This window comes from Saccopteryx leptura, chromosome 5, assembly GCF_036850995.1.
Source record: "Saccopteryx leptura isolate mSacLep1 chromosome 5, mSacLep1_pri_phased_curated, whole genome shotgun sequence".
Lineage (NCBI taxonomy): Eukaryota > Metazoa > Chordata > Mammalia > Chiroptera > Emballonuridae > Saccopteryx > Saccopteryx leptura.
In genome coordinates, this window is record NC_089507.1 from 201,838,571 (window position 1) to 201,852,041 (window position 13,471).

The window sequence follows — 13,471 nt, forward strand, 5'->3', positions numbered from 1 at the left end:
TACTGATGGACATTTAGAATGTTTTGGGGTTTTGTTTTTGCATTACCGACAATGATGGAACAGGTCTCTCACACACTTACACTTGTTTCTCTGATAGATTCCAGGAAATCAAATTGCTGGGTCATAGGATTGCTTTTCTTTCTTTCTTTTTTTTTTTTTTGTTCTATACACGTCTGTATTGGTAAGAATTCATGTCACTTCCGTGATTTAAAAAAAAACACACCTACAAAATAGAAAGAAGTAGGTATATTGTTTGTGTTGTTCGCTTTTAGGAAGTAAGGTGCCTAATCATTGTCACATGACTGTTATATAATCTGCTAATCATTATGTAATAAAATCTGAAAAAGATGCTCCTGTGATTCCACATCACCACGCAAAGAAATCTCGGGCCTTCAACCTTGTCTAAAAGATGAGAAATGTGGCTCTCTTCAGCGACTTTGGGCATTTTCTGATATGAAGTGTCACCAAATCTCCATGACCAGGGTTTCCTACTGGTAAAGCCTTCTTAAAAGTCTTTTTCCCTTTTGTCTGTCTGTCACAGAACCACAGAGCTGGAAGGGACTTATTAGCAGACTCACGCAGGCTAGCAATAGTTTCCAAAGGACAGTTTTGAGTTGTTGCAAAGGGAGAGAGTTTGGGTAGGGCTGGAATTCCTGTAAACACCATCACCTTGCTGGCAATTGAGAGCTTAAACATGAGCTGATAAAGGCTGAAGTACACAAAGACCTTGAGTGGTGCTCAGACAGCAACAGATAAATATAGTAATCACTGCCATTTGAATAGCAGGTTGCTGGTTCTCCAAATGCTTGCCCATGTATTATGTCACTGCATCCTGAGCCAAGACCCACCTGCTTTAGCTGGGGACACCAAGGCTGAGAGAGAGAATCCTGCAATTAAGTAACATCTGTTGCATGATCAGACTTGTTTAGACCTCAAGGAAAACATAGATGTGTAAGGAGCTCCAGGTCCTGTGGGGAGTCAGGTTTAAAAATACTGTATGTTATCCACTGTGGTAAGAGCTGAGATAAAATTGTGAGTGTTGTGGGGAACCAGACAAAGGCTGATCTTTGCATGAAGAAATCAGAGAAAGCTTCAGAAAAGATGTGAGGACTGAGCTGGGGCTGGAAGTCAAGAAAGCAAGGAAGGAATGAGGTGAGGGAAAGGACATTCACATGGAGGGAACAGCATTTAGACACAGAGGTCAGAAGGATAGAAGAGCATGGTAATGAAGGGAGCCAAGAGTATGTTGGAGGAAGAGAACTTGGCATAGAGTGAGCTCTAGTCTTTAATAAATATCTGGGATAAGTTAGAGAGATAGAATGAAAGGTTCAGTTACAAATATGTTCAACAGTTGAGTACGTACTAGGCACTTTGTAAGCACTAGGGATTCAGTCAGTAGTGAGCCATGAAAATTGAGTCCTCTGGAAGCTCACAATGTGGTATGTGGGAGTAAAGACAAACCCATGAAGTGAAGGAACAAGCTACCAGTATTGATGCCAACGCAGGCCACGCAGGTACCACAGATGCCTGGTGACAAGTCACAGAGAAGAAGGCAATATCTTGGGTCTTCCTCAACGCTGGCTTCCATTTAAGGAACTTGAGGGCAGAGAGGTTATTTCCTTTGACTTAACCAGATTTAAAGATGTATTTAGATCTTTATGCCAATTATTATCATTCTCATATGACTACCAGGAGACAGTACAGTATTATTATTATTATTATTATTTTTTTTTTACAGAGACAGAGAGAGAGTCAGAGAGAGGGATAGACAAGGACAGACAGACAGGAACGGAGAGATGAGAAGCATCAATCATTAGTTTTTCGTTGCGTATTGTGACACCTTAGTTGTTCATTGATTGCTTTCTCATATGTGCCTTGACCGCAGGCCTTCAGCAGACCGAGTAACCCCTTGCTCGAGCCAGCGACTTTGGGTCCAAGCTGGTGAGCTTTTTTGCTCAAACCAGATGAGCCTGTGCTCAAGCTGGCGACCTCAGGGTCTCGAACCTGGGTCCTCTGCATCCCAGTCCGATGCTCTATCCACTGCGCCACCGCCTGGTCAGGCAGTACAGTATTATTATCGTTTGATTTTTTTAGGTTTAAAAACTAAGACTTAGAGAAGTTAAGTAACTTGCCCAAGGTCACGCATCTAGTACATGGCAAAGGCAAAGCTGGGACCCCACTTTTTTATTTATTTATTGACTTTACAGAGAGGACAAAGAAAGGGTGAAGCAGGAAGTACCAACTCATAGTTGCTTCAGTTTAGTCGTTCATTGCTTGCTTGTTGCTTGTCATATGTGCCTTGAGCGGCAAGCCCAGGGGTTCCACCCAGTGATCTCAGCGTACCAGGTTGAGGCTCTATCCACTGCACTACCACTAGCCAGGCCAAAAACAAACCCTTTTTTAAAATTTATTTTAGAGAAAGAGAGAGAAACATCAACTTCTTGTTCCATTTATTTATGTATTCATTTGGGAACCCACTCTTAAGGACAGCCTGTAACATCAACAGTCCTCTCTAGGCTGGATTCAGTCTCGCGTGATCCTGGGCATCCCTTTCTTTAAGCCTCGGTATTTCCGCCTGTAAACAGGAGGCTAGAGATCCAACTGTCAGCTCCTGCTCAGGCGCGGAAGGGAGCGCAGTTCCAGATCATCTCCACGAAGGGCAAGACTGGGAGCCGGAGGCCGAGGGTCGCTCAGTCTGCGCTAGCATCCCCGAGACTCCAACGCCCCGCTCCTTACCGGTTCCCATGACAACCCGGCAGGCTGCCATCCTAGGGCCGACAGCGTGCGTCACTTCCCGCCCGTCTATTTCCGGGTCCTAGCCCCAGCCTGGACAGCGGCCCTTTGGTCGCCAAAGTGAAATTCCGCGGCTTCTGTGCTCACTCTCTTGCCTCCTGTTTCTTCGCCCGCCGCCCGAGGGTATCGGCCTTTCCCGGCCCAGCGCGCAGTCGCGGTCCGGCCTCCCTTTGGACCCGTCTCCTACAGACGTCACTTCCTGGCCGATTGTTTCCGGGTCACTACTGGCCCCGGGATACTGCTCTCAATCCCCTGCAGCCGGCGGGAGCCGCGAGAGCTCACCGGGGCCCAGCTCCGGGGGCCGCTGCAGCTCCTTGTCGCTTTCCTCGGCCGGGGCACCTTCGGCGGCAGTATCGGGGTAGGTGCAGGCGTCCTCGGCGGAAACGGCCTCTGGGGCTTTCCCGGGCGGAGGGGCGCCCAACTCGGCGGGGCTCGGCGCTCGGAGCGGAGTCCACTTGCGGACGGCGGGAGCGATGGGCGCGCCCGCCTTTTCGGCACCTCGGGAGCTTAGCTTGTTCTCAGGTTTTCTACTCGCAGATACCTAGGACGGGCCATGGGTGGCTCAGGGCAGCTCAGGAGGAACACTCCCTCTTCGGCGACTAACCAAGGAGGACACACACCCCAGTTCCACCTTGAGGCAGTTACGGCTCGGTGGCCCTCCGCCCAATGTTTGGCGGCTGACCAGGGTTTGTACTTACTGTGTGACCTTGGACAAGTCACTTAATCTTCTGAGCCTCAGTTGCCCCATTAATGAAATAGGAGTGAACTTGCTTGCTAGAACCGTAGTGGGGATGAGATAATGCGTGTGAAGTGCCATCTCTGCATCCAGCAGGCATCCAGTAAATGACAGCTACTGTTAATTCATTCATAGACCGCTGGGGAGGGCCCGAGTTTGGGGACTAGGATGTTTTTTTACAACTGACGTGACTCTCCAAGGCTGTAGGAATTGCTAGGCTGGGAATAGCAGCCGCCAGCTTCTGTCCCCTGCAGGGAGGGAAACGGCTTCTTTCGGAGTCCCTCGGAGAGGCAGCTGCCACTAGGGAAGCCCAATTTCAGCACCGCCGAGGTTATTTTCAGAGGTTTGGAAGGCCTCTCTCTCTGATTTTCTCTGGAATCTGGTTGGGATTTGGGAACCCTCTGGTGTTTCACAGCCAGTGGAAGGCGTCTTGGATGTATCTTCAGAGCCTCGGGCTTGGAATGAGTGCAGAGGAGTGGGTGCGGAGGTGGAGGGGTGGAACTGTTCTCCCCTTGCTGCTCTTAGGAGGCCGAGGGGAGTCTGAGCCCCCTGAAGCTCACCAGGAGTCTGTAAACCTGTGGACTAGGGCAATGCTGGGACCAAAATAGCTCCTGCCTGTGCCTGTGCAGGGAGGGGGCGCCTTCATATGCAGCTTGGGGAATGTTTCTGCTTGAATGGGCCAGCTGAGGTAAAAGCCAAGCTAATGCTTTTCTACCCAGAACCATTTCAGTTCCATTTAATGGAGTTTTAAAAAGATACAGTTTTCCTTTGAGATGTTTAAAAAATAAAAATTAAAAAGCCATTGCTTCTTTGACTATAATACCTATCTCTTTATTGATTTGCTTTTCAAAAGGGGCTCAGATTGTGGGTGCAGTAAATGCTGACCAAGCCTTTTGGCTCTGGGCATCTGCCTGACTTTGTTAGGGATGTTCAAGCGTGCCCCCCCCCCCCCATCAGCCCGTCAGACGGGCATGTCTTAGCTTCCAATCCTTGGGTTGCCTGGAGAAAGTAACAGCTTCTGTCACTGCACTGTATGGTCTGTTACCAGGCTTTTTGCAGCAAGCGTGTTTTTGGTTCTTGCAGAGTGCTGGGAATAAATTGCTTGTTCTATGCTCAGAAAAGACACCGGCAATGGCCAGCTGTAATGCAGCCTGTATTCTCAGAAAATGTATTCAGGACTGATGATGTCAGCTGCTTTACCACTGGACGGTCTCTGGCCAGCCTCTTCCCTTGGCCCTTGAGCTTACATCATAGAGCTTTGTGGTTCTTCCAGCCCCATTCTGTGTGGGAAGATGTGAATTTTGCTACTACAGGAATTTTTGGACTCAACTTCGCTTTCCTTGCCATAGGGCATTCTAGCTTAGCTGAACCCTTTCAAGTAGGGCTGTCCAGCAGATACAACGGGACAACTTGACTTAAAAGCAATGCAGCTCAGTGTTTGAGTCAGGGTTTTGGCATCAGACTGAGGTTCAGATCTCGATTCACTTCTTCCTAGCCTTGTGACTTAGGACAAGCGACTTGGCCTGTCAGAGACTGTTTCCTCTTCTTTAACCTTGGGGATGTCCTGTGAATTTCGTTGAGCCTCAGCAGAGGGCCCTTATGTATTGATACTGATCCCTTGGTGAATGGTAATGGTACTAATTTTAACAATAAATGAGTGAGATAAATGGGAAAAGGCACAGACCTCATGGTCAGCCAGCTCAAGTTCAGATTGCAGCTTTGACCCTTTGTAGCTCTGTTGGGCAGATTTTTTAATGACTGAGCCTTGATTTCCTCATAGCATTATTCTGTGGATTAAATGGGATGATGCAATTGAAGCAGAAAGCCCAATGCTCAGTACATGGCCCTTAATAATTGTTATTTCCCTTTCCTTAATTATCTTTTAGCATTCATTTTTTCACCTTTTTTCTAACCTACCTAGGTTGGTTCAAGATTCTTCTTAGGTGGGTTTCCCATCCTTGACTTTAGGATTTGAACACCAGCTGGGCTATTTGGATCCCTCTTCCTTGTTTATTGTTTGCCAATAGCAGACAATGGTGTGGACTGTGTGGTGTGATTACAGAGCAGCAGACGTGAGCTTGAGGGCGGCTGAGTTTGTTTAAAAAAAGAAAGTCAGCGTCTATGGGCTCGAGGCTGACTTCCTTGGAGAAACCTCACAGCAGTGTTTAGGAGGCTTGATGTCCCTCTGTATAAATTGTTTTCAGGTGTACCAACAAACAGTCCTTGTGGCCAGAGGTAGGATGGATGCTTCTTTTAGATAAATAAAAAGTGGTAAATGCGTATGAGTTTTGTTAGCAAGGACAGTGATGTCTTCTTTCAGGTTACAATGCATTTTCTTTACTTTTTTTTTGTATTTTTCCGAAGTTAGAAGCGGGAGGCAATCAGACAGACTTCCACATGCACCGACCGGGATCCACTGGCATGCCCACTAGGGGGCAATGCTCTGCCCATCTGGGGCGTTGCTCCATTGCTGCCAGAGCCATTCTAGTGCCTGAGGCGGAGGTCATGGAGCCATCCTCAGCACCTGGACCAACTTTACTCCAGTGGAGCCTTGGCTGCAGGAAGGGAAGAGAGAGATAGAGAGGAAGGAAAGGGGGGAGGGTGGAGAAGCAGATCGGTGCTTCTCTTGTGTGTCCTGGCTGGGAATCAAACCTGGGAACTTCCATATGCTGGGCCAACGCTCTACCACTGAGCCAACGGCCAGGTCCTGCATTTTCATTTTTTAAGAAAACATTTGTATTTTGATACTAGGCAGTTAACTCTCAATTAGAATTGAGGGCAGAGCTGTGTCTTCTACTTACCACCTCGTATCTGCCCAGCCCAGGGTTTGGCATGAGGTAAGTGCTGCGTAAAACTTGCTGAACTCAGGAATCATGGGGTGGTGGAAGGAACACAGGCTCCAAGTCAGAAGGCCAGGCTTGGAATCTCAGGTCCACCTTTGACTAACCCTGAACTACAGAGAGCATGTCATGTCATGGAGCCTCTGTTCTTTCTCTCTCCAGCTGATCTCCCAGGATTCTTTGGAGAGCTGAAGAAACTAAAAGGGTGGCATCATGATTGCTTACATCCTTTCCAGCATTTATTTCATCTGTTTTATCAAACATCTGTTTGGCATCATGGTGAACAAAACAGATGTGGTCCTTGCCTTTGTGGAGCTTACTGGGTAATGAGGGGGAGACAGAGAGGAAGCTAGTGAATGAATAAATAAGGTTGATAAGTTTAGGCGGTGGTTATCGTAGGATAACTGAATAAGGGGATTGGGAAGGTGGAAGTTACTGAGCTGAGGTTGTCAGGGAGGGCTGCTGAGGGATGATATTTGAGCTGAGGCCTGAATGGGAGTGAGCCGGCTATGGGAAGAATCAGAGGAAGAAGATGGATGCAAAAGGAACATGTGCAAAGGTCCTGGGATAGAAAGGAGCTTGCCATGTTTGAGGAAGGGAAAGACTGCTATAAGAGGTAAGCAGAGGTCTCACCATGTAGAGCCTTTGACCTTGGTCAGGAGGTAGAATTTATCCTAATTGGACTTATGTTTGCCTTGTGAGCTCCTCAGAAACATTTGTTCCAGTTGTTTCTGAAACGCTGGACTCGCAGGGCAGTGGGTGGGTGGAGGCGGCTTCTCTCTGTCCCTAGTTCTCCTGCAGGTCTCACCCTCACTCCCCCAAACTGGGGAAGTCAGATGAGTAGTTCATTGAGACATGGATAATTTTATTGACCTCATGATAGTTGTCAGGCTTGTAGGCCTTTAGGACTTCCTGAGCTGATTTCAGATCTGCCAGTGGACTCCACAGGTCTGTCCCATCTCACTACAGCTTCTTTATTGGTCCCTTGCCATTTCCCACTGCCCGAAGGAGCCTCCTTCACCCAGACTGCAGCTGTTTCTAAAGCATATACTCTGCTCCTGGCCCTGTGCTTAGGTTACCTTACTGAGTAATTGGGTCATGATTCCCACAACCATGGTGTTGTGGTCAGGAAACGTAGGGCAGATGAGTGTGAAAATGCACATCCATCAGCCAGTCAGAGATTTGTCCCACTCTGATCTTACCTTCTTGAGAAAGCTTGGCATCCTGGGAGGTATAGTACCTTCAGACACCAGGAATGGCTGCTTGTCTATCGAGGACTTCTTTTAGGCTGGCTCTCTGTGAAGAGCTTTGTATACTGATTGCATTCAATCCTCCCATCAACTCTGGACTCTAGGTACTGTTACTAATGCCCTTTTTCAGATGAGAAAACAAGCCCAGAGAGGTTGAGTAGTTTGCTAAAGTAACCTAGAGAAGCAGACCCAGGATTCAATCCCTGTTTGTCACCCCTGGGCCATGTTGCCTGCCCCTGGCCCTGGCAATATAATATCCCCCAATCCCATTGCTCCCAGCATTGTCCCATCAGGAATATTGCTGGATCTATAAATGTTCTACTGACGGGTGGCCAAGCAGACAGCAAGAGTGTATAAATTCTGTGTCCCGGCTCAGAATGTTCTATCCTCTCCCTCCAGGACTGTAAACTGCTCTTAAGATAATGCCGCCCTCAAAAGCAGATGAAAGCACTCTCAGGGGCTAGCAGCCAGCATGGTCTCTTTTTAAAATTGCAAATGGGATCATGTCCCTCTTCCCCTTGCTTTGAACTATTTGGGCAGGTGCTTCACATGGCTCTTGGAATAAATATAAAATTCTTAGCTGCTCTTTGAGGCTTTGGGGGACGACGGATGCTGCAGTTGCCTGCAGCCTCACCTCCCCACTGCTCTGTACTTCAGCCACACTATAGGTTCCTTCTGTTCATAGCCCGCTCCTGCCTGCCTGCCTCAGGAAAGCAGGGTGTGGTGGGTAAAGGCGTGGACTTTGGAGCCCGACTACCAGGGCTCTAATCTCAGCTCTGCTTGTGGATAGTTTATAATTTTCAACAAGTTTTGTATCTTTTCTTTTTGACACTTAAAATATTTATTGAATAATTAATTTAAAATAACAATAATAAACTGGCCCTGGCCTGTTGGCTCAGCAGTAGAGCGTCGGCCTGGTGTGCAGGGGACCCGGGTTCGATTCCCGGCCAGGGCACATAGGAGAAGCGCCCATTTGCTTCTCCACCCCCCCCTCCTTCCTCTCTGTCTCTCTCTTCCCCTCCCGCAGCCAAGGCTCCATTGGAGCAAAGATGGCCCGGGCGCTGGGGATGGCTCCTTGGCCTCTGCCCCAGGCGCTAGAGTGGCTCTGGTCGCGGCAGAGCAATGCCCCGAAGGGGCAGAGCATTGCCCCCTGGTGGGCAGAGCATCGCCCCTGGTGGGCGTGCCGGGTGGATCCCCGTCAGGCGCATGCGGGAGTCTGTCTGACTGTCTCTCCCCGTTTCCAGCTTCAGAAAAATACAAAAAAAATAAATAAATAAAATAACAATAATAAACTCATTACATATATTTGTTTCCTGAGGCTGCTATAAGATATTGCCAAAAATATGGTAGCTTAAAACAACAGAAATTTATTCTCTCGCAGTTATGGAGGCCAGAAGTCTGAAATGAAAATGTTGCCAGGTTTGATTCCTTCTGGAGAGTGAGAAAGAATCTGTTCCGTGACTTTCCCCTAGCCGCTGGAGGCTGTGGGCAGAAATTGGCAATCCTTGGCTTGTAGATGCATACGCCAGTCTCTGCCTTTGTCTTCACACGGCGTCCTCCCTGTGTGTCTGTCTGCGTGTCTCAGCCAGTTTCTTAGGTCTCGGTCTTTACACCTGTAAGATGGGGATAGCAGTAGTGCCTGTCTCCCGGGTGGTTTGAGAGGATGGAGGGCGTTAGTGCAGGTAAGTACCTGGCTCATAGGCAGCACTGACAGCGTTAGCTCAGGGCTTTCTCCCTGCTGACGCCTCTGCTGTGACACCCTTCGCCCACCTCTTTGCCTGGCATACTCCTTATCCTTCAGTTCTGTCACCATCTCAGGAGGGCTTTTTAACACTCCTCCTTCTCCCCACAGAACCAGGTGGGGGCCCCTGATCAGATTTTTTGTTTGTGAGCTCAGTTGTAAATAGGTAATACGTGCGAGGTGAACGTGCTGAACGAAGGAGCAGAACGGGGCCAGGGCTGCTGCTGCCCCCTGTACCTCGGGCCAGTGCTGTGTTTGGTTTTGCCGCAGCCGCCACAGCTGATTTGTGGACCATTGTGAGGAATGACGTGCTTCTCATCTTCTCCTTCCAGAGCACTTCGCTGGTCCAGGCGTGCACCATGTTCCTGCTTCTAGCCATGTCCCTGCCTCTCACCCGGAGGCCATGGTGGAGATAAGGTAGTCCCTCATCCCTGGATCAGATGAGGAAGCCCAGTTCAATGGATACAAAATATAAGGATGACTTATTTCGGAAGTATGTGCAGTTCCATGAGGGCAAAGTGGACACCACCCCCAGCAAGCAGCGGCCTGGCAGTGATGAGTACCTGCGGGTGGCAGCCTCGACCTTGCTCAGCCTGCACAAGGTGGATCCCTTTTATCGATTCCGGCTGATCCAGTTCTATGAGGTGGTGGAGAGCTCCTTGCGTGCACTGAGCTCCTCCAGCCTGCGCGCTTTGCACTGCGCCTTCAGTGTGTTGGAGACGGTGGGCGTCAACCTCTTTCTCTACCCATGGAAGAAGGAATTCAGAAGCATCAAGGTAAGGTCCAGGGAAGGGCCGTCCACACTGGTCTCCCTTCTGTTTTCTTGCTCCTTCCAGTCCATCTCGAGAGTGCTTGTGCCAGTTTGATCACATACCTGCTCTGCCTGCAGACCCTCCCACGGCCCCCACTGCCTTTGATATAACAGAATTATCCCCATGGCTCCCCACCTTGCCTGTCTGCCTGGTGTCATCTCTTACCTGGGTCCCCACCCCTCGCAGCCTACGTCTGCAGCTGGGAGCTTGGACAGGCAGGCGGCACCGGGGCTGTGCAGGGCCTTGAGGCCCAGGGCAGAGGGGAGGCTTTATCCTGAGGGAGCTGGGAAGCAGGACAGTGCCAGAATCAGTTTACACTTGAAGAGAATCCTTTCGGCTGGTACCTGCGCAGTAGACCAGAGGGGTGAGAGTAGGGCGGGAGACCAGTTCGGAGGCTGCTGCAGAGGTCCGGAGAAACAGCAGTGAGGAGGCTGAATTTCAGAGAGTTCTGAATCGTTCTGAAGGCAGAGATGGCTCAGGAGGGTTTCCCCCAAGTCAGGTCTTAAGTCTGACCTACAGGTGGAGCAAAAGTAGGTCTACAGTTGCTCGTATGGAAAATAATACAAGACTTTGAAACCATGTTAACACAATAAATTAAAATTAATAAAAAAAATAAAATAACTTAAAAAGAATAATACAAGACTAAGCTCTGTTTCATGTACTCATAACTGTAAACCTACTCTTGCCTCACCCTGTATTCAAACCTTTGTAGAAATACCAGAAAGGAATATTCTCATTGCTCATCAGGCACCTGCCTGTGATCCAGTCCTGTTTCTTCACCAGGTTTGCCCTGCACCTCCTCAGAGAGCAAAGCTGCGTGCCCTACAGAGAGCTAATGGCTTTGTTCTGTACCTTTAAGAGAGGAGAAGCTATTGGGATCATCCCCTTCCCTTTCTGCGGTTTCCCGTGCTCCAGTTCAGACTGGGATGTACTGTGCTTTCAGGCAGTCTCTCTTGTGTGTCTCAGAGAGAAAGTCCCTCCTCTTTGTCCCCTTCCTTCTCCTAGACCTATACTGGCCCCTTCGTTTATTACGTCAAGTCCACGTTACTGGAAGAGGACATCCGAACCATCCTGAATTACATGGGCTACGTGCCTGAGTTGGGGACTGCGTACAAGCTCACAGAGTTTGTGGAGACACTCCAGGTGAAAATGGTCTCCTTTGAACTCTTTCTGGCCAAGGTGGAGTGTGAGCAGATGCTGGAAATACACTCACAAGTCAAGGACAAGGGCTACTCGGAGCTGGACGTGGTGAGCGAGCGCAAGAGCAGCGCAGAGGACGTGCGGGGCTGCTCGGAGGCACTGCGGCGTCGGGCTGAGGGCCGGGAGCACCTGCCAGCCACGGTGGCCCGTGTGGCGCTCCAGAAATCGGCCAGCGAGCGGGCAGCCAAGGACTACTACAAGCCCCGTGTGACCAAACTCTCGAGGTCAGTGGATGCCTACGACAGCTACTGGGAGAGCCGGAAGCCACCCCTGAAGGCCTCATTGAGCCTGCGTAAGGAGCCCATGGCAGCGGACACGGGGGATGACCTCAAGGACGAGATCATCCGCCCATCCCCCTCTCTCCTGACCATGTCTAGCTCCCCCCATGGCAGCCCTGATGATGTTCCGTCCTCCGCCCCCAGCAATGGCCTTGGGCTGCTGCGCGGCACTTACCTACCGGCCCAGGATGACGTGGATCTGTACACGGACTCAGAACCCAGGGCCGCATACCGGAGACAGGATGCCCTGCGGCCGGATGTGTGGCTGGTCAGAAATGATGCCCACCCCCTCTACCACAAGCGCTTGCCCCCTGCCAAAGAGTCCGCTCTATCCAAGTGCCAAAACTGCGGCCTGTCCTGTAGCTCCTCCCTCTGCCAGCGCTGCGACAGCCTGCACCCGTGTCCCCCATCCTCCAAGCCCAGCGCCTTCCCCAGCAAGTCCTCTGCCCACGACAGCCTGGCCCACGGGTCATCTCTGAGGGAGAAGTACGCAGGCCAGACCCAGGGCCTGGACCGGTTGACGTACCTCCACTCAAAATCCAAGCCCTCCAGCACGGTCACCTCCCGCTGTGGCTTCTGTAACCGTCCAGGTGCCACCAACACCTGCACCCAGTGTTCAAAAGTTTCCTGCGATGCCTGCCTCGTCGCTTACCATTACGACCCCTGCTGCAAAAAGAATGAGCTGCACAGGTTCATGCCCAACAACCAGCTGAACTACAAGTCCACCCAGTTCTCCCATCTCGTGTACAGATAGATAGACTGGACCCTGCACCTCCCTGCTACAAGGGCTACACCACTGACCTTTCTGGTTTCCTGGGGAAGAAGTGGTAGAGAACAGATCTGGGAAGCAGATTCCTGCACTTGACCATGTTGGTACCGGGGATGTGGGTTGGCTGTACCATGTGGGAGTTCATTTAATGACTGACATGTTTCAACTGATGGCTGCTTTGTCACCTGACGGGAGAGGGTGGCACTTCTGGTCAGATTCATTTTTGCTAATCTCTCCACTCCCTGTTTTTTATTTTTAAGAGGATTTCTATCTCTGGGACTCTTGCCACATCTACCCCTCCCACTGCAAAGCCAGCTTGGACTGGGAAGGGCCCTCCGGTCACCTCCAAATGCCCACCTGGAACGGCAAGCTAGAGGCCTGTTGGCTTGTGAAATGAGCCCTCCTGCCACACTGGGCCTCTTCCAGTGGCTCATCCCTTCACCACCCCACCCAGATACAAGGATCCCTACCTGCACTCCCTGCCCCTGACTCGCCCTGCTCACCAGGGTTCAAAGGTGAGCCAAGTCCAGTATTAGCTGAGTATCATCCTGCTGCCGCCACAGCTCAGTTCAGTCCATGGTGTTTGTGAACTTGGCTCCACCACTTAGAGGTATGGACCTTCCACAGCAGGACTGACTTCCCCCTTTCTGTTGTTTGCACATGCTTCTCTTACTGTACTGTAAATAGATATTTTTGAAATTTATTTTTAAATAAATATTCAACTTGCTGTGTATTTCAAAGTGGTTAAAACATTATGTAGCTATTTATAAAAAATGCCCCGGGTTCTTTAGTCTTCCAAGGGAGGGTCTCATGCCCTTCTGTACTGTATATTCCACTCAGCCCAGCCCAAAGGTCGAGTGGAATGTGTGGGGGCAGAGGAGGCACAGAGACCATGTCCCTGAGTTGGTGGAGAGCCACTGTCTTCCCTACAATAAATCTCTATACACCTACCTCCAGTGTGCACTTCGGGGGATAGTGCGGGCCGCGAGGTCCGTGCACCTGCAGACTCTGAGGACCTGGTGATGAAGGAGTCAGGAACCTCACCTGTGGTG

At 50.1% G+C, this 13,471-nt stretch overlaps 1 protein-coding gene across 1 annotated transcript; it reads left to right on the top strand.

The window, feature by feature from the left end:
- The first annotated feature begins 2,255 nt into the window (after nt 1-2,255).
- On the top strand, nt 2,256-13,152 carry SPATA2 (spermatogenesis associated 2). The gene is made up of 3 exons (XM_066387527.1): nt 2,256-3,151; nt 9,693-10,136; nt 11,178-13,152. The coding sequence occupies exons 2-3, from the start codon at nt 9,801-9,803 to the stop codon at nt 12,402-12,404; spliced, it is 1,563 nt and encodes a 520-aa protein (XP_066243624.1). The 5' UTR covers nt 2,256-3,151; nt 9,693-9,800; the 3' UTR covers nt 12,405-13,152.
- Nucleotides 13,153-13,471: the final 319 nt, after the last annotated feature.